At 43.9% G+C, this 27880-nt stretch overlaps 1 protein-coding gene across 3 annotated transcripts; it reads left to right on the top strand.

Annotated features, from left to right (window-relative positions):
* Positions 1-362: 362 nt before the first annotated feature.
* RBL1 (RB transcriptional corepressor like 1) lies at positions 363-27880 on the top strand. 3 transcript variants are annotated; one of them, XM_063349784.1, is made up of 22 exons: positions 363-550; positions 802-935; positions 1919-2119; positions 3585-3649; positions 3738-3866; positions 3989-4149; positions 4897-4946; positions 6685-6871; positions 7619-7785; positions 10083-10195; positions 10759-10862; positions 11417-11554; positions 13212-13376; positions 14920-15055; positions 17297-17563; positions 18494-18672; positions 20345-20521; positions 22378-22449; positions 22640-22724; positions 24443-24609; positions 25044-25208; positions 25455-27880. In XM_063349784.1, exons 1-22 carry the CDS (start codon positions 413-415, stop codon positions 25623-25625), a joined length of 3171 nt encoding a protein of 1056 aa, XP_063205854.1. In that variant the 5' UTR covers positions 363-412; the 3' UTR covers positions 25626-27880. The 3 variants fall into 3 exon arrangements, with proteins under 3 accessions (XP_063205854.1, XP_063205855.1, XP_063205856.1); XM_063349785.1 differs by lacking the exon at positions 3738-3866; XM_063349786.1 differs by lacking the exons at positions 3585-3649; positions 3738-3866; positions 3989-4149; positions 4897-4946.

Raw genomic sequence — 27880 nt, 5'->3', positions numbered from 1 at the left:
CGGGGTGCAGGAGCTGCCCCCCGCCCGGGACCGGCCCCGGGAGCCCTCGGCAGCACCGACAGCCGCCGGCCGGGCCCAGGCGGGTCACACCGGCCGCAGCGGAGCGGGCCTGTGCCACGCGTGGCGGGGAAGCGCGGCTCTGCGCCCCCGGACCCCACCGAGGAGCCGCCTGCAGAGGCCGCTGCCCTCCCCGAGTGCCGGGGGCGAAGGGGGACCCGCGGCGGCGGCGCCCGCCACCCCCCGGCCGTTACACGGGGGGCAAAGCCCCGCGGGCGCGTGCAGTGACGCGTGGGGGCCCCGCCCCCTCAAGCCCCGCCCCCTCAGGCTGCGCGCGCGGCGGAAGGCCGCCCCTCCCTTCCGGCGGCGGCGTTTTGGCGCGCGGACGGAGCGGCGGGGCTGGGCCCGGCCCGCCATGTCCCGCCCGGAGCCGCCGCCCGCCGAGCCCGGCGCCGCCATCGAGCGGCTCTGCCAGGAGCTCAACCTGGACGCGGCCAGCGCCGCCGAGGCGCTGCGCGACTTCACGGCGCTGCGGGGCACCTACAGCCTGGAGGTGAGGCGGGGCGGCGGCCGCTCGGGCCTGTCAGCGGCGGGCCGGGCCCTGTCAGGGGCGGAGTGGGGCGGCGGGGCGAGGGTTCGGCTGCACCCGCGGCGGCCCACGGCCAGCGCCGCCCCTGTGTGCGCGAGTGCGTGTAAATATCTACCGAGACAGGCGCGGCGGGGCGGGCGGTGCCGGTGCCGGTCCCGGTCCCGGTGCCGCCGCCCCCCACAGCTGACCGTCCCTCGGCCCGTCTGTCCCGGCAGGGCGAGGCGCTGCACTGGCTGGCCTGCGCCCTCTATGTCGCCTGTCGCAAGAGCCTGGTGCCCACCGTTGGGAGCGGCCTGATGGAGGGGAACGGCGTGTCGCTGACCAGGATCCTGCGCTCGGCCAGGCTCAGGTGAGCTGCCCCGCGCTGCTCATGGCCGCGGCTGATCGCGCCGGCCCGGCCGCTGCTCCCCTAACGCTGCGAATTCGGGTACCCGCACCTTTTCTCGCGGCTCCAGGCGCCGCAAAATACGTGTCCCGAGGTAACAGTGTGAAAGCAATAAATCCTCTTTTGTTAGAAGTGGAAATAAGATGCAAATACGTAATTTTCAACTTCAAGCCTTTGAAAAACCACCCCCATCAGACAAAAATTGTTCCACCCACGCCACTTATTCCTTTTTCTTTTTGTAGTTAATTGAAACATAAACAAAGCCTCTGAATGTTCTGTCAGAGATCCAGATAAGGCTCGTGCCTGACGTGGGATTTGGGCCAGATCTCTCGATGTGCCGCTGGGGGCAATGTCCTACAGCGTGCTGGGAACACAGAGCTGTGTGGTCATGTAAATATTTAGGTGCTGCAGGGGCTCTCTGGCAGGCAGCTTCACTTGCCGCCGTAGCTCTGACCTGAGATGACAGCACTCGGCAGAGCTGGGGATGCTTCTCCTTCCACTCAGAGACCTGCTCTCGGCTGAGCTGCCAGAGCAGGAGGTTGCCAGTGTAATTACACCTACAGTTAATGGGGTTTTGTGTAGGTAACTTTGATGGCCGTAGACTCTTGTTTGTGGTTTTGTCGCCTCTCCTGCCTTCTCCTTGACACATGCGGAGCTGTTCAATCTCTTTTCTTTCTGCCCTTCCCCTGGCTGGCACAGCTGGGCTGGTGGCCTTTACATAAAATGAGTTGCTGTGCCTGGGCCTTAAAGAGAGTCAAGGAGGAAAACCAAAGTGATAAAAAGCAAAAAGCTTACAACATGTACAATTTGGAAGTCTATCAAAATAAATGGTAAACCTATCAATGAAATTAGTCATTAAGGAGTAAATACATTGCATTTTGTCTTTTTAAAAAATTCAGAGGAAGTTAGTTAAGGCTCAAAACTAACTTTTCTTTTTTCTTTTTAAGTTTAATACAGTTTTTTAGCAAAATGAAGAAGTGGATGGACATGTCAAATCTACCACAGGAATTCCGAGAACGGGTGGAGAGGCTGGAGAGAAATTTTGAAGTGTCAACTGTGATTTTCAAAAAGTTTGAACCGATATTTTTGGATATATTTCAAAATCCTTACGAAGAAACTTCTAAACCACAGCGAAGCAGGAAGCAGAGGTATTTTTGCGATTTAATGCGACTTTTCCCTGGAAAGGGCTGTACCCCAAAGAGATTTACGAAAATTAAGACCATTATTTGTGCTCTAGAAGGTTATGTAAAGCGCTGACGTGATAGGGCCTTCATTCTGAAACGCTATGAATACAGAAACATCCCTGGTCTTGAGGCGTACGGCTCACGGCAGCAGAGCTTTGCACCCGGTGGCGGTTCGCGCAGTTCACTGTGTAAGGTGCAGGAACTGGGCCGTGGTGAGAATGTCTGTGCGGTGGGGAGAGGTTCGGCGAGATGGATTAATTTGAGATACAGCGAGAGCAGCCCTTAAAACGTGTAGCAGAAATAACTGAAGTAACACAGGGGTGTTTTGTCTTGGCAAAGTACTGGCTGAGGGAGCTGGTATCGTGGCAGAATCCCTCCGCTCGAAGCGGCATTACATCCGCAGTGACCTCTGCGTGACTGGATTTCTAACGTGATTGCCAGATGAGTGGTAACGTGCGAATGGAAGAAAGTTACAGCCAATGCACGTGTTTTTGTGACAGGCTTAGTAACTGGTGGTGTCGTCTTCCAGGCGCGCATAGGACTTCTGCCTTAATTAAAGGAGCTTGTCCGTATTGCCTGCCGACTGTTCGGCCGTCTCTGTGACAGCTTTATAGTGAGAGTTGTAACCCTAATGATGAGGGAGCCGAGCTGGGTCTGTGCGAGGTATTTCTGCCAGCTCAGCCTGTGTCCTCTGGACGCGAGGGTGAGAACTGTGCTGGTAAAATGCTCCAGCGTAGCTCAGCATCTTCAGGTAGAAAGGATAAATCTGCTGCGACAGCCCTTCGCGTAGGGCAGGTGGCTTTGTGGGCATTGCTGCATATTGGGAGAAATTTTGTCGGTATCTTCTGTTAATGTTCCTTCATTGGAGCAGCGTTCGTTAGTGTAACCGCAGCTTTAGCTTCCCTGTGGGCTGTCTTGAATAATGTCTCCTCTGGTCTTCCAGCTCCATGGTTTTGGATAACCTCTACTCCAAACACAATTCAGCAGATGAGCTGTAATGTAAGCTGTGGTTGCGTATTTTGAAGGGATGACTGATGCTTTAGTGAAATATTTGGGAAAAACCATAACTGGAGTTTATATAGCCCATGGCATCTCGTTGCCTGCAGCTGTGGGAGGATTCTGTTAGAGGTGGGACACCAGCAAAATAGCGTGTGCAGGGTCACAGGCCAAAGGCAGCTGTTAGCCCCAAAAAAGGTCAGAAGGTCAGAGATGCTGTGTAAAATGCTCCATGGAGCGAGGTAGGAGACTGGATTAGTGAAAGCTGAAGTAAGGACACGTAGCTTAGACTGTGCCTTAGTGTGAAATTAAGACAGAGAATGGCTCTGGCGGTTATTTTGGGCAAGGAAACAGAATAAAATTCTTACTGTAAAACAAGCTTCAGCTTCCTGTAACTGAAGACTGACTTCTCCCCCCTTTTCCTCATTGATAGACGGATGCCGTGCGGCGTTAAAGATCTCTTCAACTTCTGCTGGACTCTCTTTGTGTACACTAAGGGTAGGCTTGCTTAACTGTGTGGTTTGTACGTGTTCTGAGTTAACGAACTTCTTTGGTGTTGCTTGATGTGATATGCTGTCTCTTAAAGGTAATTTCCGTATGATTGGAGATGATTTAGTAAATTCCTATCATTTGCTTCTGTGCTGCTTGGACCTGATTTTTGCAAATGCCCTTTTGTGTCCGAATAGAAGAGATTTGCTAAATCCATCGTTTAAAGGTATGGTGGGGACAGATTATTTAAAATCAAACATGCTTTGTTCTCTTGTTTCTTTTTAAATGAAGTTGAAGGTTGGTTGCCTTTTTTTTTTTTTTCTCCCCCCACCCCCTCCTTATTCCCAGGCTTGCCAGCGGACTTCCACGCAACAGGGATCAAAGCCTCTGAAGATCCTCCTTGCATCATTGCCACACTATGTGAGCTGCATGACGGGCTTTTAGTAGAAGCAAAAGGAATAAAGGAACACTACTTTAAACCATACATTTCAAAACTATTTGATAGGAAGGTACATCTCCCTGGTTTTAAGAGTGCATGGTGGTGCTCAGGCGAATGATCTCGAGACCGTTTCAATCCTGCAGGTTCTGTGGAAAAGTGTACTAACAGAGAAACGAACCTGGGCTGGGTCAGGGTTTCTTTGTCTATATTTTAGCAGAAGCAGAATTTACTTTCACTTCTAATGATGTGTGCTGTAAGGTCCCTGTGTTTTGGCTTTTTGTGTCAGTGGAGAATCTTTGCTTTCCCTTCTTGGCAGTATGAAACCGAATTGTGGACGATAATGTCTTTTCAGGCAAAAAAAGTAGTCTCATTGTGAAATAATTTTATGGGATAACTGTCACGATAGCGTGGGTCCTACTGCTTCTCTTGGAGTTGAGCTTTGGCAGGAAGAGGCTGAGGTTGCAGGTGTACAAATTGTTCTGTCCGGTTCTGATCCTGGAAACTTTTTCCAAGTTGTGTGGAAGTTTCTCTGTAGTCGTTTGTCAGGTCAGTCCCTAACCCACCAATGGAACAGATGTTAAATAGCAGTGCTGGGTCTGAAGAGTGAGTTTATCTAGAGCTTGGATAGAATGGGGCTTTGTCCTCCTCTGTTTGTCTTGCCAATGGCATTGTAGTCTGGTCTAGGCAAAAAAAAAAAAGTCCAGTTATGCTCCTAAATCTCATTTCTGTTTTGGCTAAAACCATCGTGCCCTCACACTGTTAGAGCTGGGACAGTTTTGATTTTATTATGTAAGATATTTCTGCTTTTCATTCTTAGATCTTAAAAGGAGAATGTCTGTTGGATCTTTGCAATTTTACAGAAAATAAGTAAGTTACAGCTTATGTTCTTCATCATGGGGTTTGGTTTCATTTCTAAAATACAGGCCTTTGAATGCTAAATCTCAGGTTTTCCTGTTCCTTTATCTTACCGTAACTAATGGGGTTTAATTATTTGGCAATCAAAGCTGCTATCTGGCTGAAATGCTTTCTGAATCGGAGACATGTCAGATGTCAGGGGATCAGCTGCAGAGTTTCTTCCTTAATGTCAGGTTTTGTGGTGCTTGCCCTTATTTTCTGGCAACTGTAGCCTTTGAGTAATCTAATGTAAATCAAAACTTTGACTCTGAGTTTCACGGCTGTGGTTCTGTACTCACCTCAAATATTATAGCCGAGCAGGGAAGTCTTTAATTCATTTATCAGTCTCCAATTGAGTGTAAAATCTGTGAATATAACTCAAAAAAAAAAAAAAGGGCAACAAATGCAAAACCACAAAAAAGAGGTGGAGAGTTTCTGTGGGAGGCAAGTACAGTTGTTTCATAAACTTTTTAAATTCACTTCTGAAAGCTAGTTTACATACAAAATATGACAACTGCTTTGTTCTGGATCCCTTAAAGGTTTTTTTTTGCCTTTTCCAAAAATACCTAGGAATTTGTTTTTGCAAGGTGAGTTTTTAACTTTTGGTTTGCTTTGAGAACTTTGAGCAAAGACTCAATTGTTTTAACAACGTAGCCAAGGCTCAACTTTAGATACAAAACCATGTTGCTGTCATCCATTTGAAGCGGTGAACTTCCCTTAGTATTGCTACCGAGAAATGGATAGTATTACTTTCAGTGTGGAATGATACAGTAGCCCCTGTTCTTCTGTGAGTAGCTTGGTGTCTAAAGGAGAGATGGAAGCCTCTCTGCTTATTTGTCCAAACTTTTCATTAAGACGTGGGGAAGGTGAATCTGTGATGCAGTCAAGCTTCCTGTGGCACCACAGAATCACCTGCATCATGAGTACGTTGTTATGCTCCGTTAATGGACGTGCTTAAGTGGTAGCTCGAATTACTAAGACGCTTTGCAGGCAAAAGGTATTTTATATAGCATTCACGTGTCCTGAAAAACGTGCGGGAGGATTTATTGAGGCGTGCTGTTTCTGATTTTTATCCGAAAGTTTCATTCTGCTTCCTGAGTTTAAAGCTTTGCAGCCTTTGTGAGATTAAACGCTCCTGTTTTACAGTTGGGTTGGCTGGAATAAAGAAAATGAAAAATTTGCTTGGTGTCTTATGTCAGTGATGGTTTTAGAAATGGAATCCAGGCGGCTAGGTCTTAAATTTCCCTTCCTCTGTACCACGATGAAAATTATGACTACAAAGTGGCAAAAGAAGGAATCAAATGTGGCTCGTTTAATGCATGCAGTTTAATGCCGTTAATGTGCTCCGTGTATACACGGATTTAACCTGTGGTCAGTTGAGTACTTCCAAACTGGTTTATTCGCAACTGGGGTGGAAGCAAAGCTGTTTTTTGCTTTTCTTACTGAGAGCCAAGCGTTGGTGGTACCTTAGGAGGAAGGGGGGTCCCTGCAGCAGATCGTGGAGGGGCCAGGGGAGGTGCGAGTACGAAGGAAGGCAGGGCCGACGGCAGGCAGGGTGCGGGGGTAGGGAAGCCGTGTTCACAGGCAGCACTCCCACTGAAAGCTTTGAACGCTTCGAACGCGTGTTGGTTTTGTATCTTAGCTCCACTGGCACCTCTTTTGTTTCATCACCAGTTTAACCTTTGATATCAAACCTGGGCTTCTCTTTCAGCAAAGCACTGAATAAAGAGTATGAAGAGTATGTTCTGACAGTGGGTGACTTTGATGAGAGAGTTTTCCTAGGAGCTGATGCTGAAGAAGAAATTGGCACTCCTCGAAAATTTCCTGCAGACGTGCCAGTAGGGAAAACGACAGCTAGAGCTCACGTGGAGTGTCATCTTCAGCAGCATTTTGAGAAGGTGATTCATTTAACATGTTGGTCTCACTTGAACTACTGCCTCCAGTTTTTCCATCCTCGTACGCTATTTGAATTACTGAGGTAACTTCGAATTTCTTGAACTACTTCTTGAGAGGAAGATGATGAATGTCATTTGCGGGCTTCAGTGGATGCTGCCTTGCTAAGGAGAAATGGTGACGACGTCTTTCCAGTGGAATTTAGTAAATAACTAAAATTATTTGGTGATGTCGACAGGGCTCCACCTGCTTAGTGCTGCATCCTCCTTTAGATAAGGGGGGGCTCTAGGTCCCCCGGGACAGCATTTCCCAGAGAACGTTTTCCTGTGACCCTCTCCTAGGCAGCTCTGCCGTGTACTCCTTGTGTCACCCAACTAATGCAGACAGGGACTGTGAATGGAACCATATGCTTTCCCTTTCTTGTCCTGTATCTTTCAATATTTGAGTGAGCTTAAAAATTTACAGACTTTAAGATTTAAAGTCTTGTTTTCCTATATTTTGGTTTTTAAAAAAAAAAAACAACCTTTGAGTCGATTTTAGTATGCCTGAAGATTTGTCGTATTTTGATTTGATGGAGTCCTGGGAAAACTTTAACTAATTTTTAGTCATCTCTGAGATCACGGGTTTGATGGCAGCCTTCAGGTAGTGGTGTCATTTTAATCTTTGGAGTGATTTTGCAGGAGGTGCTCCTTCAAAAGTTTTTTTTGAAGCAGTTCTGTTGGCTGACGTTATTACTTTTCTCTGTCTGACAGAAAAGGTCATTTGCACCTTCAACTCCACTGACAGGAAGAAGATACCTACGAGAAAAAGAAGCTGTCATCACTCCTGTTGCTTCGGCAACACAAAGTGTGAGCCGGTTGCAGAACATTGTGGCTGGCTTGAAAAATGCACCGAGCGAACAACTTATAACTATTTTTGAGTAAGTACTTCCTGTGCAGCTACTCGCACACAAACGTAAACTCATCTTCTCATGCTTGTGACTGCTTTCTTGCTCACATTTGACCTGTTTTGTTTGGTGCGGAATATTTTTGTCTGTGTTTCTGTATTATTCCTAGTTGAAAGATCTTCTGTTTTCTAGATGGTCTCATCTTCTGGAGAAGGGTAGGTGAACAGACGTGCGCACCCCCCTCTGACTTGTCACACCGCTGTATTAATGCATCTTCAGTTTTTGCTAATGTTTATTTAGTTGTTTGCTAGAAAGCCAAATACTTTTTTTTTTTTTTTAACAAGTGCAGCTCAATTAAAAGATACGGTAACTATGTTGTCAGAGGTTTTGGCGGAGGAGGGAAACGTTGGAGTCAACAAGTTATAATCTTTGCCTTAAACACTTGGGAAGATAAAGCCAAAAGCAGCCTAAGGGCTCCGTGTTTCTCCTTCATACAACTTCAGGTTGCCTTAATCTAACTTGATAGCATATATATATATATAAGCCTAGCAATGACACTAATTATGGTGGGTGCTGATGTCTTGTATAGCAGCAGCCATGTCTCCCGCTTCTCCAGTTGCTCTGCTGGCCGTTCCCCCCGAGCGTGCTTCAGCTTACCTGTTTCCTCCCTGAGCCGTGGTGTCTGTCCTAGGGCAGGTGTCCCAGCAGGAGTTAGAGCATTCCTAGTCGAGAGCCTCTCGCTCAGCTTGTGAAGCTGCTGTATGAGAGCGGGAAGTCATAGTAAGTGACCACTGAACACCCCGCCCAGTCTTTCACGATCACCGTTTCTAGGACAGAGTCCCCGTTAGATAAATCAACCCCTATTTTTGTCTCCTGGACGCGTGACTGCGTGCTGGCTGTAGTGAAATGCACATGAAAATGCCGGTGCATCAGCAGATGAGTATAAAGAAAATCGACAAAATAAAAAGATCTTCATAGCTCGTAAAAAGCAATAATTTACTAGTAAATACCTGTAAAACTGTTGGGTGTTTGCCTAACATCCATGCAAATTAAGGCCTTGCTATAATACGGTGTAAGGTATCTAGGTATTTTTTTTTTATTAGTCAGAGTGGACATTTAGTATTAGCACTTAATTGAAGTGCAAAAGTAGGGTTTTTTAAAACAACCTTCATAAATGAGTGAAAAATACTACTTTTAATTCTCATCTTTGGAGTTACTTATATTTTGAAAGTTTTTTCTAGCACCTGTTCTTAAAAGTTTACAAATGCTCAGCAAGATGCTTTTCTATTTTGAATCTTTCTTTGATTGTTTTTTTTAAGGACTCTTTGATATTATTTATATTACACAATTAAAACATCGTGTCTGCAGTCTCTAATGAAAAATTTGTTTCTTCAAGTAATAAATCAGTCTATCAAGAGAGATATAAATATTAAAATGGGGAAAAGAATTGGGTAAACCTCTGAGGAGATGTGTTGAGTGCTTTGCTCATCTTAGGTGTGAGTTCAGCAGGCGCTAGGGTATGTGCTGTCTGAGTGGGAGAAATGGCACGAACTGTGTTTTGGACTATGGGTGATATTCTATGCTTTTGAATATTTTCTCTTTCAAATTAAAATTCCTTGGAAACATAACTTTGAAATTAATTAGAAGGCTTTGTTCAATGAAATCTTAGTTTATTTCAATGCTAGCTTTTCAAAATAGTTTAGCGCCTTAATTTGACCCTAGTCACCAGCCACTGTCCTCTAATACAGAATTGCTGGGAAGTCTGGAGCATTCAGAGAGAGCGTCTCCAGACAGAGAGATTCTCTGTCCCATTTTTATGAGGGTGACTGGGGAGTTCATCAGTTCCTCTCTGCCTTGCTAGTAAATAAGGTATTTTTGGAAAGATGCCAACTCTTTGCTCTGACAGCTTTCCAGTACTCCCTCAAACCGTGCTGGGTTTGTGTAGTCTCGGGGATGCATTTGGTTGGTTGGTTGCCTGTTGTAGCATCCTTCCTACTGCCTTGCCCCTAGCACATACAATTTTCTCCTGATTGTGCTACTGTAGCTCTTGCGTTCTTCTGCGTTTGTTCCAAAATCTACATAGCCTCTCTTAACTCTGTTAGGAAAGGAAAAAAGGAGACACTATTTCTGTATGTTCTGTGTTTTCCTCTGTTCTCTATGGCAATGCAGGTTATTGCCTCAGGAGGAAAGATCAGTATAACACGGGTCTCTTCTTTTTATTTGGGTGGTGGTGGGTTTTTTGTTTGGGTTTTTTTGAGGTTTTTTTTTTTTTTTTTGAAACTGGATATTTATTTATACAAAGGAGGCTTTCTCTTTGTGTTCTGCTTCAGGTCTTGTGCACGCAGCCCTATGGAGAGCATTATGAGCAGAGTGAAAGAAATAGGGGAGACGTTCTGTCGCAGCTACACTCAGTCAACAGATGAACAGCCAGGATCTCATATAGGTATGGACGTGAAACGCGTGGGATGTTTTGAAGTATTAAACCAGGGCAAACGAAATGCATGCATATACCGTTGCCGCAGTATTTAATACAGTGGAGCTGGTTTTTACCCAGAACATATCTAAACAGAAAACTGTTGCTGTCAAACAGAACACTCTAAAGAATAAAACTTTGTTACAGAGTAAACCCAAAGTTGCCGCTCAAAATGGGCTAACCAAGAGAGCATTGAAACTGTAGCACCTCTTAAGAAAAATTGTAAACTTGTGTTCTTCTCAGACTGAAAATTTAAAAGGAAATGGAATACAAATAGGAAAACTACTGTCACAACTGTCTGCAAAATTACATCACTAGAAATGCTAAAACATTAATATCCTTTAAAACATTTATAGAATTTGGTGCTGTTCTTGCGACTGCTGGATTTCTGAATGTACTTTTTGATTGGCAGATTCTATACTCAGACATATATGCACTATTTTCTTAGAGAAGTACAAGTACTGGTCAATTTAGTCTGAAGACAGTTTGTGCAAATGGCATTTGGCTTCATCTCTGTTGTTTTTAAATTTCAGATTTTGCTGTAAACAGATTAAAACTGGCAGAGATCTTGTACTATAAAATCTTGGAGACTATAGTGGTGCAAGAAACACGAAGACTGCATGGGAAAGATCTAACTGTAAGTAAAGAACTGGCAAAAGAGGAGAACGGCTTTTTGTAACCCTCTCTAGGGGGTTCTCTTCAGACGGCTCCAGAGCAGAGCAGCCTGTGTATATTGTTAATATTTAAAAAGGGAAAATATATGGGAGGTCCCTAAATATAGATCTTTCTGCTGTTAAAAATGGTATAATTCTGGCATAACTAACCATTTTAATTTGTGTTGCCTTCTAGAATCACGGCTTTATGGACAGATAACTTTTATTCTCCTCTTTATCTAATTAACAATATCAATACTTCGTTTTAGGCAGCAATGCATTTGCACTGGTTTGTGATTCACAGTAAGAAGGCGAATTCATTTGGCCGTAGTGTGAAAAATGTGATTGTTTTGGCATTGTTACTCTACTTCTAGTCTTTACCATTCTAATATTCCCTTTAAAAAGAGGAGATGGTGGAAAGTAGAGAAAAAGCAGTAGCTATTCTCTCCAGCAACAAGCTAGGTAGTATTAGTGCCACGAAATTCCAACTTCCGTTTCCCAGACCTCGGATCACTGACGTTTTCTGTAATCTCTTCAGGCGCTCTTGGAACAAGATGTCTTTCACCGTTCTCTCATGGCGTGCTGCTTGGAGATCGTGCTTTTCGCATACAGCTCGCCTCGTACCTTTCCCTGGATCATTGAAGTTCTCGACCTCAGGCCATTCTATTTCTATAAGGTAAATAAGTACTATCTTAACACTGGGTCTGTATTAAAATGGCACGTTACAGTCTCAGAGGATTATGCTCTTCCTTCCTAGGTAGTAAGTGGGAGAAGGACTGACGTTTAATCTGTAATATGCCTATTCTAAATCCCGTCTGTCCTTAAATATATTACCTGGAACGTGTAATGCTGAAGTTGAAGCATTTAAAGCAAGTAAACCATTTCGTAAATGGTACTTAACTGTAACGTGCGCTTGATCAACTTTTATTTCTTAATATATACACACTTTTAGCAGACTAAAGCATTCAAGCATATATTTTGATGATATTCATATTTACTGACTGCAAGCTATAGTCTTGCTTGTTAGTGATAAAATGGCAATAGTATTCTTTGTTGCCTTTGGCTACTACTACTTATCACAGGCTTGTTTTATTTTATATAACAGAGCATAAAATCTCTTTTCCTGGGTATTCTCTATTTTTGCTCTTTTTTTGAACCTCATTCCCCCCTGCCTCCCATGTCATTTCTGTTTGACTTGTTTGATCCTTTTATCATCTATATATATGCCTCCTATTTTTACTAGATGCCTAAGAGCTTGCTGCTATCAGTCCTGAATAAATCAGTAGTTCTGTTTAGATGATAGCAACCAAAAAAATTTGAACCCTTTGGGAAGGGTTCTGTTTTTCCTTCTTCCTTCTTTAATCCTCACATGTAGGGCAGGAGCGAAACTGTCAACATCGCTGTGGCTGTTGGTAGCCTGTATGTGTCAATAGCAGATGTGCTGGTGCAGATCCAACTTTGTGGAACGGATTTATGTGTGATTTGAATTTTCGTTGCTATTCAGTGTACGTTCTCGTGGCAGTCTTAATTGGAAAAAAAAAATTGCCATCACAAAGACCTCACACAAGAGAGCCAATATTTATTATTCCATTTGTGCCACTTGTAACCATTCTTTGGGTGCTTAGTGCCTGTGGTATAAATAAGTAAATACATCACTAAGTCCATCAGGGAGGTTTTATGGCATTTCTATCTCCGGAGCTTTAGAAAAACAGGCTGAATGTCAGAAATAACATACAGTGGATCTCGAGTTGGAGCACAGGCGTGGAGTATGATATTTCAAGGTCCCTTTCAACTCTTTTTTGTATTTGTATACATTTTGTATTTGTATACATTAAGGGTTCTAACATTTTCTTAAATGAACCTTTAAGCAGTGGTTTTCAACCCTTTTCATTATGGGCTGCTTGTTTGAAAGGAGGGAAAGCTTAAATGCTGGGGTTCTCGTGCACCTGGCCTAAGCGGACATTCCTGCTTCTGTCTCCCTAGATACGCGTGCACGTGCTGGGTGGGCGCTGTGTCTGCTTAGTGCTTTCATTCTGTGCAGTCTTAGCAATGGTGAGAGAGAGCCTTAAAAAAAAATCCTGGGAATGGGTTATTCTGCATTGATGGGACATCTGCTGTCCATTTTCAAATCCTGGATTGCCTTTGGGAAGGGGGTTAAAAAAAAAAAAGGGGGATCAGAAGAGGGTTGGGGAAGATTAAGATGTGAGGAGGAGACTCGAGCATTTTACGTTGAAGAGAAGTTTCAAACAGGACCCTGAAATACATAATGATTTGGTAGCGTTAAGCATGAGCAATATGGCTTTGCTTTTGTGTGTGTGTCTTGTTACCGTTAGGTAATTGAAGTACTGATTCGGTCTGAGGAAGGACTTTCCAGAGACATGGTGAAGCACCTCAACAGCATTGAGGAACAAATTCTTGAGAGTCTCGCCTGGACTCGGGACTCAGCACTCTGGAATGCCCTCCAAGCCTCAGAAAACAAGGTCCCAACCTGTGAAGAAGTATGTTACCTGTTTTCTTCTTATTAGGAAATTGACGTTCTTTTTTTTTTTTTTACTGCTGTTTTAGCATAGAATGGTTTGAGTTGGAAGGAACCTTAAAGACCATCTCGTTCCAACCCCCCTGCCCTGGGCAGGGACACCTCCCACCAGACCAACCTGCTCAAAGCCCCATTCAGCCTGGCCTTGAACACCTCCAGGGTTGGGGCAGCCACAGCTTCTCTGGGCAACCTGGGCCAGGGGCTCACCACCCTCACAGCAAAGAATTTCTTCCTGATATGCAAAATAAATCTCCCCTCTTTCAGTTTAAAACTGTTCCCCCTTGTCCTATCACTCCCTTCCCTGATCAGGAGTCCCTCCCTCCCCATCTCTCCTGGAGCCCCTTTAGGGACTGGAAGGGGCTCTAAGGTCTCCCCGGAGCCTTCTCTTCTCCAGGCTGAACCCCCCCAACTCTCCCAGCCTGTCCCCACAGCAGAGGGGCTCCAGCCCTCGGGTCATCTCTGTGGCCTCCTCTGGCCCCGCTCCAACAGGTCCATGTCCTTCTGCTGTTGGTGCCCCAGAGCGGAGCAGAGGGGCAGAATCCTGCCCCCCCCCCCCCCGCCGTGCTGGCCACACTGCTGGGGATGCAGCCCAGGGTGCGCAGGGCTTTCTGGGCTGCAAGCAAACATTGCCAGCTCATGTTGAGCTTCTCATCCACCAGCACCCCCAAGTCCTTCTCCTCAGGGCTGCTCTCAATCCATTCTCCACCCAGCCTGGATTTGTGCTTGGGGTTGCCCCAATCCACGTGTGGGACCTTGCACTTGGCCTGGTTGGACTTCCTAAGGTTCGCATGGGCCCACTTCTTGAACCTGTCCAGGTCCCCCTGGATGGCATCCCTTCCCTCCAGCGTGTCAACTGCGCCACACAGCTTGGTGTCATTGGCAAACTTGCTGAGGGTGCACTCAATCCCACTGTCCACGTCACTGACAAAGACGTTAAACAGCACTGGTCCCAGTACTGACCCTTGAGGAATGCCACTCGTCACTGGTTTCCACTTGGACATTGAGATGTTGACCGCAACCCTTTGAGTACGGCCATCTAGCCAGTTCCTTATGCACCGAGTGGTCCATCTGTCAAATCCGTATCTCCAATTTAGAGACCAGGATGTTGTGTGGGACAGTCAAATGCTTTGCACAAGTCCAGGAAGATGACATCAGTTGTTCTTCCCTTACCCACCAGTGCTGTAACACCATAGTAGAAGGCCACCAAATTTGTCAGGCACAATTTGCCCTTAGTGAAGCCGTGTTGGCTCCCACCGCTCACCTCCTTATTTGCCATGTGCCTCAGTTTCCGGGAAGATCTGTTCCATGATCTTCCTGGGCACAGAGGTGAGACTGACCTGTCTGTAGTTTCCCAGGTCTTCCTTTTTTCCCTTTTTAAAAAATGAAATTTTTCTTAATACAGAAAACCATTGAAATCAGACAATTGCTGCAGAAAAACTTGTATTAATAGATTGCCGCAAAGAAGGGAAATCTGTTATCTTACACTGACATTTCTTATTTCTCAGGTAATATTTCCCAGTAATTTTGAAGCAAGCAATGGAGGAAGTGGGCTTGGGCATTTGCCTATGATGCCAATATCGCCTATAATCCATCCTCGAGTAAAAGAGGTTCGGACAGATCTTGGTGGGAGTTTAAGACGGGGTATGTTCAAGGCTTCTGATATGATTTGAATGTGTGAACTTGGGGAGAGGGGGTTTAGACTTTGTAATTGCAAAAAGCAATCTTGAATCTGAATTAAGCATTCAGAACTGTGAAACCTCTTATTTGATCAAGGGAAAGTCTAGATGCATCCAGTCAAACCCTTGCTGTGTCTTAGTGGCAGCAGACATTGGTGCCAATGGTTCAGTTCTGAACTGGAGCAGGTTTTTGCCGATGTTTTGATGCGAGGGTTACCTTACTCTGGGGTGGGCTGTCTGATGGCATGTTGTCCTTTGCTGCTGAGATTTTTCCAGTTTTGTTTTTTTCTTTTTTCCTTAATGAGTTTGACTGGATTTTAGGCGACTGCTTAAATGGAATGACAGAGGTGCATTTATTTCTCCTTCCTGCAGCAGGGGAGGACAATACTTGGCAGTATTCTTGCCTCTGCAGAACTACTGCCTTGCTCTCTGCACCTCCCTAGGTACCACATGGCACTGTCTCTTGGCAGCGCTGGTGAAGAGGCAGTGGCAGCACTGCTCTTGGTTTTCTGTACTTCCCTCGTTAGGAACTGCTGCTTTTGTTGTATCCCAAACAATAGTCGACAGGTTCTTGCTGGTGCACTGTGGACTGAGTGGTGTTGTGATGTTGTATCCTTTCGCGTTTGTCTGGCAAATTGCATCACAAGACTGTTTTTCAAATACTCATTAGGAAAGAGATGTATAAGCAGTTGCTGTAGATGTTATGGTTAGTTGTTTGCTGGAAGGGAAAGCAACCTGGAGATGGCGTCTTATATATGGGTAGGTCTGCGTGAGACTTTATGTTGTGTATGAGAGTCTGGTACCTAATGCTCCTCCTAAATTCAAATGGGAAATGGTGGGGGTTGGAAATGATTATTTGCCCCTGGTACCAAGAAAATCATCCTGGTAGAGTTAGAAGCAAGGTCTCCAATCAGTCTTACCTGGCTAGTTATCCAGAAGATTTCTGCTTCATGGGAAATAGGAAACTGCTGTCACTGGTGTCCTCACAAGTGGCTAGTAGATGTCAGCAGAAATGCAGAAAGCCAGGGGAACAAATCTGTTACGTTAGTATCGTGTACTTCAGTCTTATGCGGCAGCAAATGTTTGAAAGCAACAGAAAAGCCCAAGAGGAACCGGGGGTGGATGAGGGTTAGTTTGACTAACCCTCAGAACAACCCTTCTGACTGGGGTTAGTTTAGGGAGAGTTTAAAAGCCAGAATGTACGGAAGACAGCATATCCAGGTGTTACCTGAAATAAAAGCCCTTGAAACCAAAAGTAGTTTAGAGAGGAGATACCGCTTTATTTGACGTCGGGTGCTAGGGTGAAAACCCCCAAATCTAGCACACCTTACCGAGGATATTGACCCATTATTTATACACAAAAGAGTCTCAGAATTCTGCCTGGCTAATCCGTAACTCCACCTAGGCTTACATACTCATTAGGATGACCAAATAGCCTTTTTGCCCTTGCGTATCAAATTTTGCTGTGTTGGCAAAACACTTCTGCGCAAGCGTGAGTGTCTCAGTGGTCGTTTGGGTAAAGAGACCCTTCCTCACATTATCCTTTTAAGGTATTGAGTCATCTCACGACAGTAAAAGTTTGTTGTAAGTTTGCCAACTTCTTGAAGATAATAAGGATGTTCTCTGAAGTAGCCATAACTCTGTCCTAATTGGTATAGGAGTACCTACTTGACGTATAGCAGAACCTTGAAGTGATTAACTGCTACTTGTTATTCCATCCTTGGTGATTAACAACTACTGGTTGTCTCCTCGCTGTCACTCTGTAACATCAGCTCAGTGAATACCTATTTCTACGCAGTAAGAAGGTCAGTAATTAGCTATTTTCTCACACAGTAAGAAGGTTAATAAGAAACAATCATTTTAGAAACAAAGCAGAGGCCTGTCTTTAGTAAAACAGGGAATGTGGCCAGCGGTCCTGTAGAGGAACGTGGTTAGAGGAATAGCACTTGCAAATATTACTGATCTGCTAAACAGACTGGAGTAAGGATCTGTAAAATCCTTGCTCGTATCGCTTAGGAACAGTGAACTGTGAGATTAGTTCTTTGCTAGAAGTGATTTCCTGTGCTCCGGTTTTGTAGTTTGAAGGTTAGCCTTTTCCCCTAAGGAAGAGATTCCTATTAAGATTCTATTAAGGATTAAGATCTATTAAGATCCTATTAAGCTACTCAGCTTAAGGTTGCTTTTTTTCTTCCGCTTTGCGTGCTAGACATGCAGCCATTGTCGCCAATCTCTGTTCACGAGCGCTACAGTTCTCCTACAGCTGGAAGTGCCAAGAGGAGGCTCTTTGGAGATGACAGCCCCAAAGAAATGCAAATGGAAAAAATTTTAACTGAAGGAACTAAGTTGACAATCGCTCCAGCATCAAGCGTCGCTGCTGAAAATGTGTCAGTTTCTCCTGGCCAAACAGTACTGACCATGACAACAGCTACAGTACCGGGAAAAACGGGGCAGAAGGTTACTATCCCGCTACATGGTATGAATTCTTCCCATTTTTCTGCTCTACTAGATGATTTGCTTGCTCTTAAGATTTGCTTAGACCAATCATGCATCTTGAACGTGTATCGCTTTATCAAAAAAAAAAAAAAAAAACAAACCCCAAACTTAAGTTTATACTGACACCTCCTTCCGTGGAGACGTCTGATATCTGACCAGCATCCTGAGGATTTCTCCTTGCGAGCAAAGCTGTGGGGTTCTCGCTTCTTCCAGGTACACCTCACCACAGACTAAGCGATGCTTTGGTTCTCGGCTCCAGTAATGTTTTACTACTGTTTGTCTTAACTGTGGTCTGCTTTAATATTAAAAGGCTCTGAAATTTCTGGATAAGCGCTACGTATAAACATTAGCAAAATAGCGGAGGATTTTTTTGTTTTGTTGAAGTTGAGTGATGCTCGAATACTTCTGAAAATGATACATGACAAATGAGTTTTATAGCCTTTAATTTAAAAATTGGGCCTATAAATAAAGGTGAAAAGAAAAAACTCCACTTTTCATGTCTAAGGATATTTTCAGCAAGAGAATTTGTCTACGGAGAAAACTAACGAGGATTGTATATCACGTGCTGTCAGGTTTGCAGACTGCTACAAAAAAAGAAAAGAAAGGCAATGCCCACCTCCCCCAAGAGAGTGGAACACTGACTACAGAAATTGTGTTTTCTTGTAAACTTTGTACTTTCAGATAGTTTTAGACATTATCATTTACGTTTGTGTTCTTTTAAGCATTACCAGAAATGTAGCTTTTAATCACTTCTGAAGACTCTGAGGGACAAAGAGTCTTTTTAGTATCTAGTAGAGGGGGTGAGATGTCTGTAGTATGGAGCGTTTGTGATGGAGTTCTGATTTGCAGTTTAACTCTGCAGCATGAGGAGAGCAAACGGTTCATTTCTGGGTGTGTGTACCATCTCCAGGTATTGCAAATGAAATGGGTGGGATCACGCTGATACCCATTTCGATGAATTTGGGTCAGCCATGTAAGATGGAGGCTCAGGCTCCCTGCCACCCTCAGGTGAATCAAGCACAAGAAGCCCCTCTGGCATCAGCGAACAAACCAAAGAAAACGGGATCCTTGGCCCTGTTCTACAGAAAGGTAAGTGTCTTTGTTAGGAAGTTGTGCTCTTCTTCTCTTCGTGGCCATGCTGAGACTTGCCTCCTAGTGCAGTTTTCATTACCTTTTGGTCTTGACGTACCTTTCTTTTGGCATGAGCAGTTCTTATATACCCGGGAGGAGAAGGGAAAAGATGTCAAATGTTGCAGAGAATCCAGTTTTCTTCCTTCCCCTCCCCATGAGATGTTTCATGGTTTTTTTCTTTTAATTAGCAGCTTCTGTAAATAACTACCAAAGAAATATTGGTAGGTTTTACTTCCCTTGTTTCTTTTTACCACCTCCCACGTTTGCGAGGGTTAGACGTGTCAGAAATCAGATTATTCTCCTGTGTCGCGCTCGTTCAGAACTGCACTGATTCCGATCCTGCATCTGGAGATTCTCATTTGCAGTTCTCTGAGGGCTGCCCAGTAGTGCTGATCTTGCTGGTATGGGGCCTCAGATAGCAGTTACGAGTAACACGCGATCTAAAAGCTTCTACAAAGAAGGGACTTCTTGAAATAACAAAGGACTTAAGGGGCAAGGTAAGAATTGAGAGCGCTTCAGAGAAACTTCAGATTACTTATTTCTAGTTGCTTTGACTTCTAATGTGGAGCGTGTCAGGGGTCTTTGGAGGAGGCAGGGTAACTTTGGCATATATTCTTTGGAGGCGTTTAGGCAAATTAATCTCTCAAAAATATTAGAAGGTTCTTTTTGCTGTTTTTTTTTTCACTAGAGAAGTTGTTTTCAGAGGTTTTCACCTTTTGTGGTAGCTGTATTGTAAACCTAGAGAATTCTGCATTGAACAACCTCTAAGGTAAATCTTAATACAGGAACTAATTTCTGGAAACACTTGTGAGCCACCTCCCGCATGTGAATGTTGGTAGTGACAGTGTGTGTGTGTCTCTGAGAATCGATTAAGAATTGATTAGCCAGCTGCCAGGCTTGAACTCGGGCTGCATTTTTGGAAGCTTTACTCTCAGCTGGGGAATACTTCAACTGTAACCATGTATTTGACCAACCATGTCGAGGACAACATATTCCTCTTAGTTATAAAGGGGAACTAAAATCTTCACTTAAATTTGTCTTTAAATTTTTACCTTCTATTTACAGGGATTATCATACTCAAAAATTATAGTTTTTCCCTACTTCCCTTTCTTATTGCCGTTTGGTAGAGCAAATGAAATGAACTCGTTCTGCTTTCCAACATAAAGAATGGAAATAATTGCTGTCCACAAAGTGAGAACTCCTGAAATAAATGGAAGAAGGCTAGTGTTGCACTTGATAGTTATTTCAGGTTTTGAGACGGATTTTTTGGTAATCAAAAAGAAAAAAAAAAAATCCATCATCTTGCTAAGCTAAGATTATACTTAATCATAATTAAAGTATGTGCCTTCTTTATGCTTGTTGGAAGTGCTCTCTTATAGTGAGTGAGTGATGGGTATAGAAGCTATAGTCGTAATGTTTTTAAGCGGATTTCCTATAAGCATGAGAGATCCAACATCTGAACAGAGTTGACAATTTAGTCTTTGAAGACATTGTCTTGGGCAGAGGGGGGAGATTTTGCAGAAATGAACTGTTCAAATGTACAACAGCTCTGCTTTGAGGACTTGCATTTTTGCAGACTAGGTCAAGCTTGTTTGGCTTGACTCTTTACTGTCTGTCTCTTTTCTTCCAGGTTTATCATCTGGCAAGCGTGCGCTTGCGTGATTTGTGCTTAAAATTGGATGTTTCCAATGACTTGCGCAGGAAGATATGGACATGCTTTGAATTCACATTGGTTCACTGTGCTGATCTAATGAAGGACAGACATTTGGACCAGCTCCTCCTTTGTGCCTTTTATATCATGGCGAAGGTAACGTATAGTTTTAAGAAATTCAGGGAATCTTATATCAATGTAAATTGTGTTCACAGTTTACAATTTGATTGCTTTATTCATGTTATGTTACTGGAGGGAAAGGAAGAGTCTTTCCAAGAAGTGGATGAAGTCACAGTATATTATTTTTTTTTCCCCTTGTTTTTCATAATCTTAAAAGTCCCCATCAAAATTATGCAGGTGCAAATATCTGTAGGAGCTCACAACCTTACGTGTGGATGGGAAGTTTCTATTCCACAAAAATCCGTAGCTTTGGAAGGTTCGGGCTGAGGAATTGAGCTGGCTGCCTGTTACCTGTACTTCTTAGTGGAAAGAGACCTGGGAGTCCTGGTGGACAACAGGATGACCATGAGCCACCAATGTGCCCTTGTGGCCAAGAAGGCCAATGGCATCCTGGGGTGCATCAAGAAGAGTGTGGCCAGCAGGTGGGGGGAGGTCATCCTCCCCCTCTGCTCTGCCCTGGGGAGGCCGCCTCTGGAGTGCTGGGTCCAGTTCTGGGCTCCCCGGTTCAAGAAGGACAGGGAACTGCTGGAGAGGGGACAGCAAAGGGCTACCAAGATGATGAGGGGACTCTCTTATGAGGAAAGGCTGAGGGATTTGGGTCTCTTCAGTCTGAAAAAAAGATGGCTGAGGGGGTCCTTATCAACACTTATAAATACTTAAAGGGTGGGTGTCAGGAGGATGGGGCCAGGCTCTTCTCAGTGGTGCCCAGCAACAGGACAAGAGGCAACGGGCACAAACTTGACCATGGGAAGTTCCACCTAAACATGAGGAGGAACTTCTTGACTTTGAGGGTGGCAGAGCCCTGGCACAGGCTGCCCAGAGAGGTGGGGGAGTCTCTGTCTCTGGAGACGTTCAGAACCCGCCTGGAGGCGTTTCTGTGCCACCTGCTCTGGGTGACCCTGCTCTGGCAGGGGGTTGGACTGGGTGATCTCCAGAGGTCCCTTCCAACCCTATGATTCTACGATTCTGAAACTGGAATATTGGTTTGACTCAAACTTGAGACCTGATGGTTACAGTGGTCATCAAATGTGGTTCAGATGGAAATTCAGGAAAGTGAAGCTAAGCCAGGCCCCTCTAAAACACTGGGGATGGATTACCTGGTCTTGAGGAAGACAAATTAAGAGGAGCACTATCTGTGGAGGAAAACTGATGTTCAGACTGTGACTACCTGTGCTTTTGATAGCTGTAGCATAGCTTAGGCTCATTTGACATCGATACCAATAGCTGTAGAAAAGCAAAACCATTGAATAGTCAGCGCTGTCCCCAGCGCAGGGTGAGACCTGACAACGTGGCCAGAGACCTTGATACATTCTCTCCTGGCTCCTACTACAAAAATTGTTGCTCATCTGCTATTAAAATTACAGGTGCATGGCTGAAAAACAAAGTCTTTTAACAAATGAGCTATTTTCAAGTACAAAAGGCGGCTGAAATTGCATGTGTGTATATTTCTGCCCAGTGTTTTGTTTAGGATTTCCTCACTCTCTGGTTAGAAAAGTTAAGGGGTCCAGTTCTCAAATTTACAAATACATTTTTGACTTGGTATTTCCCTCCTTTAATTTTTAGCGTTGCTAGAAGAAAAGTCGGAAAAGGAGTAATTCCTAAGCATTGTAAGCAACAAAAGGCTTTAGTAGCTAAGAAACAAGGAACGCCTGAAAAAGAAAAATGCTTGGGTTTTCATATTCTCATCACCAGAAGTAACTTTTTAAAATCAGCTCTTCATAGTAAAATACTCACTGAAAAGCTGTATAGATGGAGGCTAATTGAATAGACCGGACCTGAGCAGCCCGACCGTGCTGCTTGCACTTGGTCTTCAACAGCCTTTTCTTTTCCAGGTAACCAAAGAGGAAAGAACTTTTCAGGACATAATGAAAAGTTACAGAAATCAGCCACAAGCCAACAGCCATGTGAGTAAATGGTATTGCCTTTCCTTTTCATAAATCTCAGATAGAGGGGGGCTTTTCAAATGTTTATGCTGATAAAGGAAAAGTCAAATCCTCTTCAGTGTTATGTTCATTCTTCTTCACGTGAATCTCATCTGCTCTTCTGACTTCCGTGTTTTCCTTGACGAGAGGGTTTTTCCCTGGTGTCCTGTAGGTGTACAGGAGTGTCTTGTTGAGAAGCATTTCTGCCGATGTCCTGTTGGACAAAACTGCAAACCAAGACGTGGAGATGACAGAAGGTAGGTACAGCAAAGCAAGCTGCTGTTTTTTAAAAAGGTACTTGTGGGCTTTTAAAGAACTGAACCGACCGGTAATAAGAAGTGAAGCCAGTTTTAAAGTGTTAGATATATTAAAGAAAAATAAATGTACTGTTGAAAAATAAACCATCTTGTCAGTAGCCCTCCTGTATGTTAGATATGGAAAATACGCTTACTATGTGGAAAAAAAAATGTTTCCTTTTGTTTCCTTAAATTTGGTTGCTTGAGGTTGAAGTGTTTCCTCAGTGTGTCAGTGATACTGTAGTTCTCGGACAGCAACACGGGTTAATAAAGAAAGGTGAACAGTACCTGGAATATTAGGACAGGCTTTTTTCTTAATTTCACCTATCCTTAAGGCCTAAATAGGGAGAACTTGTTTCAGAAAATAAAAGTGGTGGCTCTCTAAGACTACCATTTTCTTATATTCAGGTTTCTTTTAAATAGTTGAGGTTTTCTGTGCTCTGGATTAGAGGAGAAAAGGGTAGTAGTTGAGAAAACAGGCATGGCACAGTCTTCATGCTTTTTAGCGATGTGTCGGGAAACTGAGAGATCACAAGCCCATCTGTGAACCTATGAGAGAGCAGATGTGCAGCCAGGATGCACGCAGAAATGTAGAATACTGTTCCGTATGGTAAACTGCCACTGTGGTGGGATTCAACTGCCTGAACAAGTACTAGAGCCGTTTTTAAAATGCCTTTTGAGGATTCTTCTGGGGACCAGGAAAGTGCTGGTCTCCTGTAGGTTCAGCGTCCTGTCTAGCAGCTCCACAATTCTTGGACGTTGTAGAGCATCTGAAGTGGCAGTGGGCTATGGTGGTTTGTCAGACAAATGTGCTTGGCTACAAAGTTCTTCAGTTGCTTTTCCCGCCAGACTTTTTCTTCAGGTAATAGACTTGTGTCCCCTTAATCTAGCATTAACTCCTGCTCTTTTGACACCAGCTTACAGGAATGTGTGCTTGTGTTGTGCCACAAGGCAGACGCGCTAAGGAGTTCCACTTACGGGTATCAGCTGAAGCTTTCGATGTCTGTCTCATGCTGCACTGATTGCAAGAGGCTTTATTCTGTGTTGCCCTGTTCTGCTTGGCAGTAAACAGTACAGAGGATGAAACATAAAAGGTTGTATTGGGTAGCGGTCCCGCTTAATTAGGGGAGAGAACATGTATTTGCTGTGTGGCTGCAGCTCTTTCCCCTGGACAGCCTTTTCGTAATACACCTGAACAAACGGCTTCCTTGCTGGCAGACAGGAGTTGAGCACAAAGCTATTCTTTGCCAGATGATCACTAGAAACTTTCACAGAAGCTAAAAGCTGGGAGCTGTCAGACTGCTTAAAACTTAGTTTTAAGAGCAACAAATGGCTTTGTACAACTCCCCAAAATAAGCATGGGGAAAGGAGTCAATTATGCTACTTCTTTTTTTTTTTTTTTTTTGCTACAGCTGTTTCCAAGTTTGGAATAAGGATTTCTGTTGGCCTTTTTAGCCGTAATCCACTAGCTTGCTAGCAGTGACTTGTAGCTTCTCCTAATGCTCATAACCACCTACAGCACAGCCTGCTCCCGTCTGAAGCACGTCGCTTGAATTCAACTCATTAACTAGTCAATTTGTGGATGAGTTCTTGTCAACTGAATATTGGAAGTTTGAATCTGAAGCACCCACTTTGCTGATAGTATGTTTCTGAAATCTGAAGCTCTCTCTTATTGTTAGACTCGTCTGTGAAAACTGACGGTTCCTCGGGGCGATCCGCAGCAGAGAACTCCAGTGAGTCGGGAACAGAGGAGAGAGGAGACCTTATTAAATTTTACAATGCAGTCTATGTAGGAAGAGTAAAATCGTTTGCACTGAAGTACGACATCACAAACCAGGATCACGTAGTAAGTAAAGTATTTTGGAACTTTGCTTTATCTAATAATCTGAAAGAGTCGGTTTTTTCTGACAGTTAAACACACATCAATAATCCTGTTATTCACCCGGTGTGCTTACAGAAGTCAAATAGTTGTAGGTAATGATGACAGGACTTCCTTTAACAGCCTTTCAAGAGGACAAATGCAGCTGGAGTTCAGTTTACAACCCCAATTTCAGCTTATATCGATGCAACACCCATTTGCTCAAATGCCTGCGGAGCATCTGTGTAATGCACCTGGAAAATAAATTTGTTCTGTTGTTTGGTGGATACCTGATCTGTTGTTTAACTATTACAGGAGAAAATATTCTGAAGAAGGCCTGGGAGTGTATTAATCTTTCCTTCTGTTCCTGCTCTTAAATATCTTCTGCTTCAGCTCCTATCCACATTTGTCCTCTCTTGCAGATGGAAGCCCCTCCCTTGTCTCCGTTCCCCAACATCAAGCAGCAGCCAGCGTCTCCTCGGCGGATCTCTCAGCAGCACTCTGTTTACGTTTCGCCTCACAAGAACGGTGCCTGCTTGACCCCTCGAACTGCACTGCTCTATAAGTTCAATGGGAGCCCTTCCAAGGTAGAAGGCAAAAAGGTTGAAAGGGGTCAATTTGAGAGGGGGTTAACTAAGCTCCTGGTTGGGGCGTGTGAGGTTTCATTGAGTTAGGTTCTCGGTTTGTGGTGAAGGGTAGAGTTCTTTATGTAGAATCTGTCGCTCGTTCAACAAAGAGGTTTGGAACAACGTTTTGTTCTCAGATAACCGAAAACCACAGCAAGTTTGAAATGGAGTTGTAGTAACTCATGATTTTTTTTATCTTGATCGCAGAGTTTGAAGGACATCAACAACATGATAAAACAAGGTGAACACAGGAGTAAGAAACGAGCAATAACAATTGATAGTGACACTGAATCCCCTACGAAGCGACTCTGCCAGGAAAATGATGACGTTCTACTTAAACGTCTCCAGGATGTTGTCAGTGAAAGAGCAAATCATTAAAACTGCCGGTTCTCTGTGGGATCTAAAAGCTCTGGAGTTGGATACAGCTGTTGTGCTATTTATTTCTTGCTTTTGTATAGAGACAACTGCCAAGTTTCTTTAACATTGAACGCTTACCTGAATTCCCCAGGATGCAAAACGGGAGGGTCAAGTAGTAAACGCCAGAGAAGGAGAGGTGGTGATGATCTTCATTCCCAAAGGCCATGCTGAGCTATAAGTTACTCTGTCTGAGCTGTTTTAGCAAATGAGTGATCCGTAGAAAGCCATAATGGATGTTCTCCAGCCTAATGTAGAGCATCATGAGTTCTGAGTGTAACTCAGCTTCTGGTATTACTGGTTTTATTTTTGGAATAAGAACAATAAGGAAATGAGTGAAGTCAGTGAAGTTTCCTCAAACGTTTGGTATTTGGGGAAGAAATTTTAAAAGTGCCTTATTTTAAAAGAATGTGGAATTTTATGCATGTAGTGAAGTAACTGGAGTGGAGAACAAACTGATCGTTTAGCCTCAGGAAGAGCTGGGCGGTTTTGAACTGTATGATTTGGGCTGTGCTCCATCTCCTGCCAGAACTTCAGGAACGGTGTTATGTTGCCATGTGGATCAGACAGATTTTTGCAGTAACAAAGGCAATAATCAAAAAGTACAAATAGCGGAGATTTAAACTGGACACTGACATCTGATTAAAGCACTGAGAGACGGTTCAGTGAGTCTGAATTACCTTTCTCTCGAGCCAGCGGATGCTGCCACGGGAGCTGCTCCTTTCCCCTTGGAAGCAGGACACCAGCCCTGCTGCAGAAGCTGTTCCTGCGTGTTGCAGCTTACCCATGAAAAATTACAAGCTGGTTACAGTTGAAAACCAGCCGGCGCTTTGGCCATCTTACAGCGGTTCAGATGCACAAATTCATTTAACAAATCGTATCTCTTCATTTTATTTTTTCTTGAAGATCTTTAGCCTCTTGTGTAGTATCTACACTGAATGTAAGCCCATCAGATGAGGCATGTTTGTATATATGGGGGTTTTATAGCTATTAACAGCTTGGATTCATTGGAAATGTGTGAATTCCAGCATCCAATTCTTGTAACAAAGCTTTTAATGCTGAGGGATTTGGTAGGGTTTATTTTACCAAAATAGAGAAAAGTCAAGGTTTATCCATTACTGTAAATCAGTAGCTTGATCTTATTTCATAATTGCATTTAACATTAGAGCCATAGAGAAACATCTCAGCACTGTATCTTCAGTTTATGTGTGTATCGCACCGGAAAAAAAAATTGAACGATTACATAGGACGTGTTTAAGGAGCTCTGTTCACTTCATTGTTTGGTTTGTTTAGTGTAAGCCGCAGGATCTGCGGTACCGCGGTTCCAGGGAAGAAGAGTGATGATTCCAGGCACTCTCAGCTAATGAATCAGGCCAGCAATGATGGAGGAAAAAAGTATTTCAACGTGTTTGTGTGCAGGGGCACTACTCAGCAGTGAGTAGAAAGTTTCTAAACTCTGTAATTCGTTTTTGAATTTTTAACTAAAGTATTGGGTTTGTTTTTTTTTTTTACTTTACAAAAAAGGTGCTTATTTCTGAAAGGTTTGACTGTAGAGAGCTGCAGTGTGAGGAAATGGCCACGCAGTGGACTAGGTTTCATGTAGATTTTCCTGTTCTTTTAATCTTATTCAATTTTTGATATTTGTCTTCCAATCTTGAGATAAAAAGTATAAGAGAGACAACCTTTCTGTCTTGGTCTGCTCATCAGTGCTGTTACGGCTACAACCGTTCAATGGATGTACTCCAGGCCCTGCAAGCCCCCCGTGTTGTGGGGGAAATGGGGAATCTTGATCTAGCGTTTGGCAGAGCCTGCTTTATTTGCCTGGAGGAGGATTGTAGCCTTTCTGGATGCGAAAGGTACCATCAGGCTCAGCAGCGTAACTCTGTCAGCGATACTGTATGATGAGTTTAGTTGATGCGGTTTTAATTCAACATCATGTGCAGATCCCTCCTCGCGTATCTGCTCACGACACTGCGACTGTGTTCTCTGAAACTGTAGCAAGCTGGTGCTAAAATCCTGATTAGTTGTCATTAAGTTTAGTGGGGTTTTTTCACTAGAAAAATGAATGTACTACAACTGGATGCAGTTTGGGTTTTTTCACCTTTTTAGGTGGTGATAGAAAAAATTTGTTTGGACTTGTTGAACATCTAAACCAACAGCTTATATGAAAATTTTGTAACAGTTTCAAAGTGCCTTCATGTGTAAATATGTATTTTATA

The sequence above is a fragment of the Chroicocephalus ridibundus genome, chromosome 12, assembly GCF_963924245.1.
Source record: "Chroicocephalus ridibundus chromosome 12, bChrRid1.1, whole genome shotgun sequence".
In the NCBI taxonomy this organism is placed as follows: Eukaryota; Metazoa; Chordata; class Aves; order Charadriiformes; family Laridae; genus Chroicocephalus; species Chroicocephalus ridibundus.
Note: the sequence above shows the minus strand (reverse complement) of the source record. Positions and strands in the feature narration are given on the sequence as shown.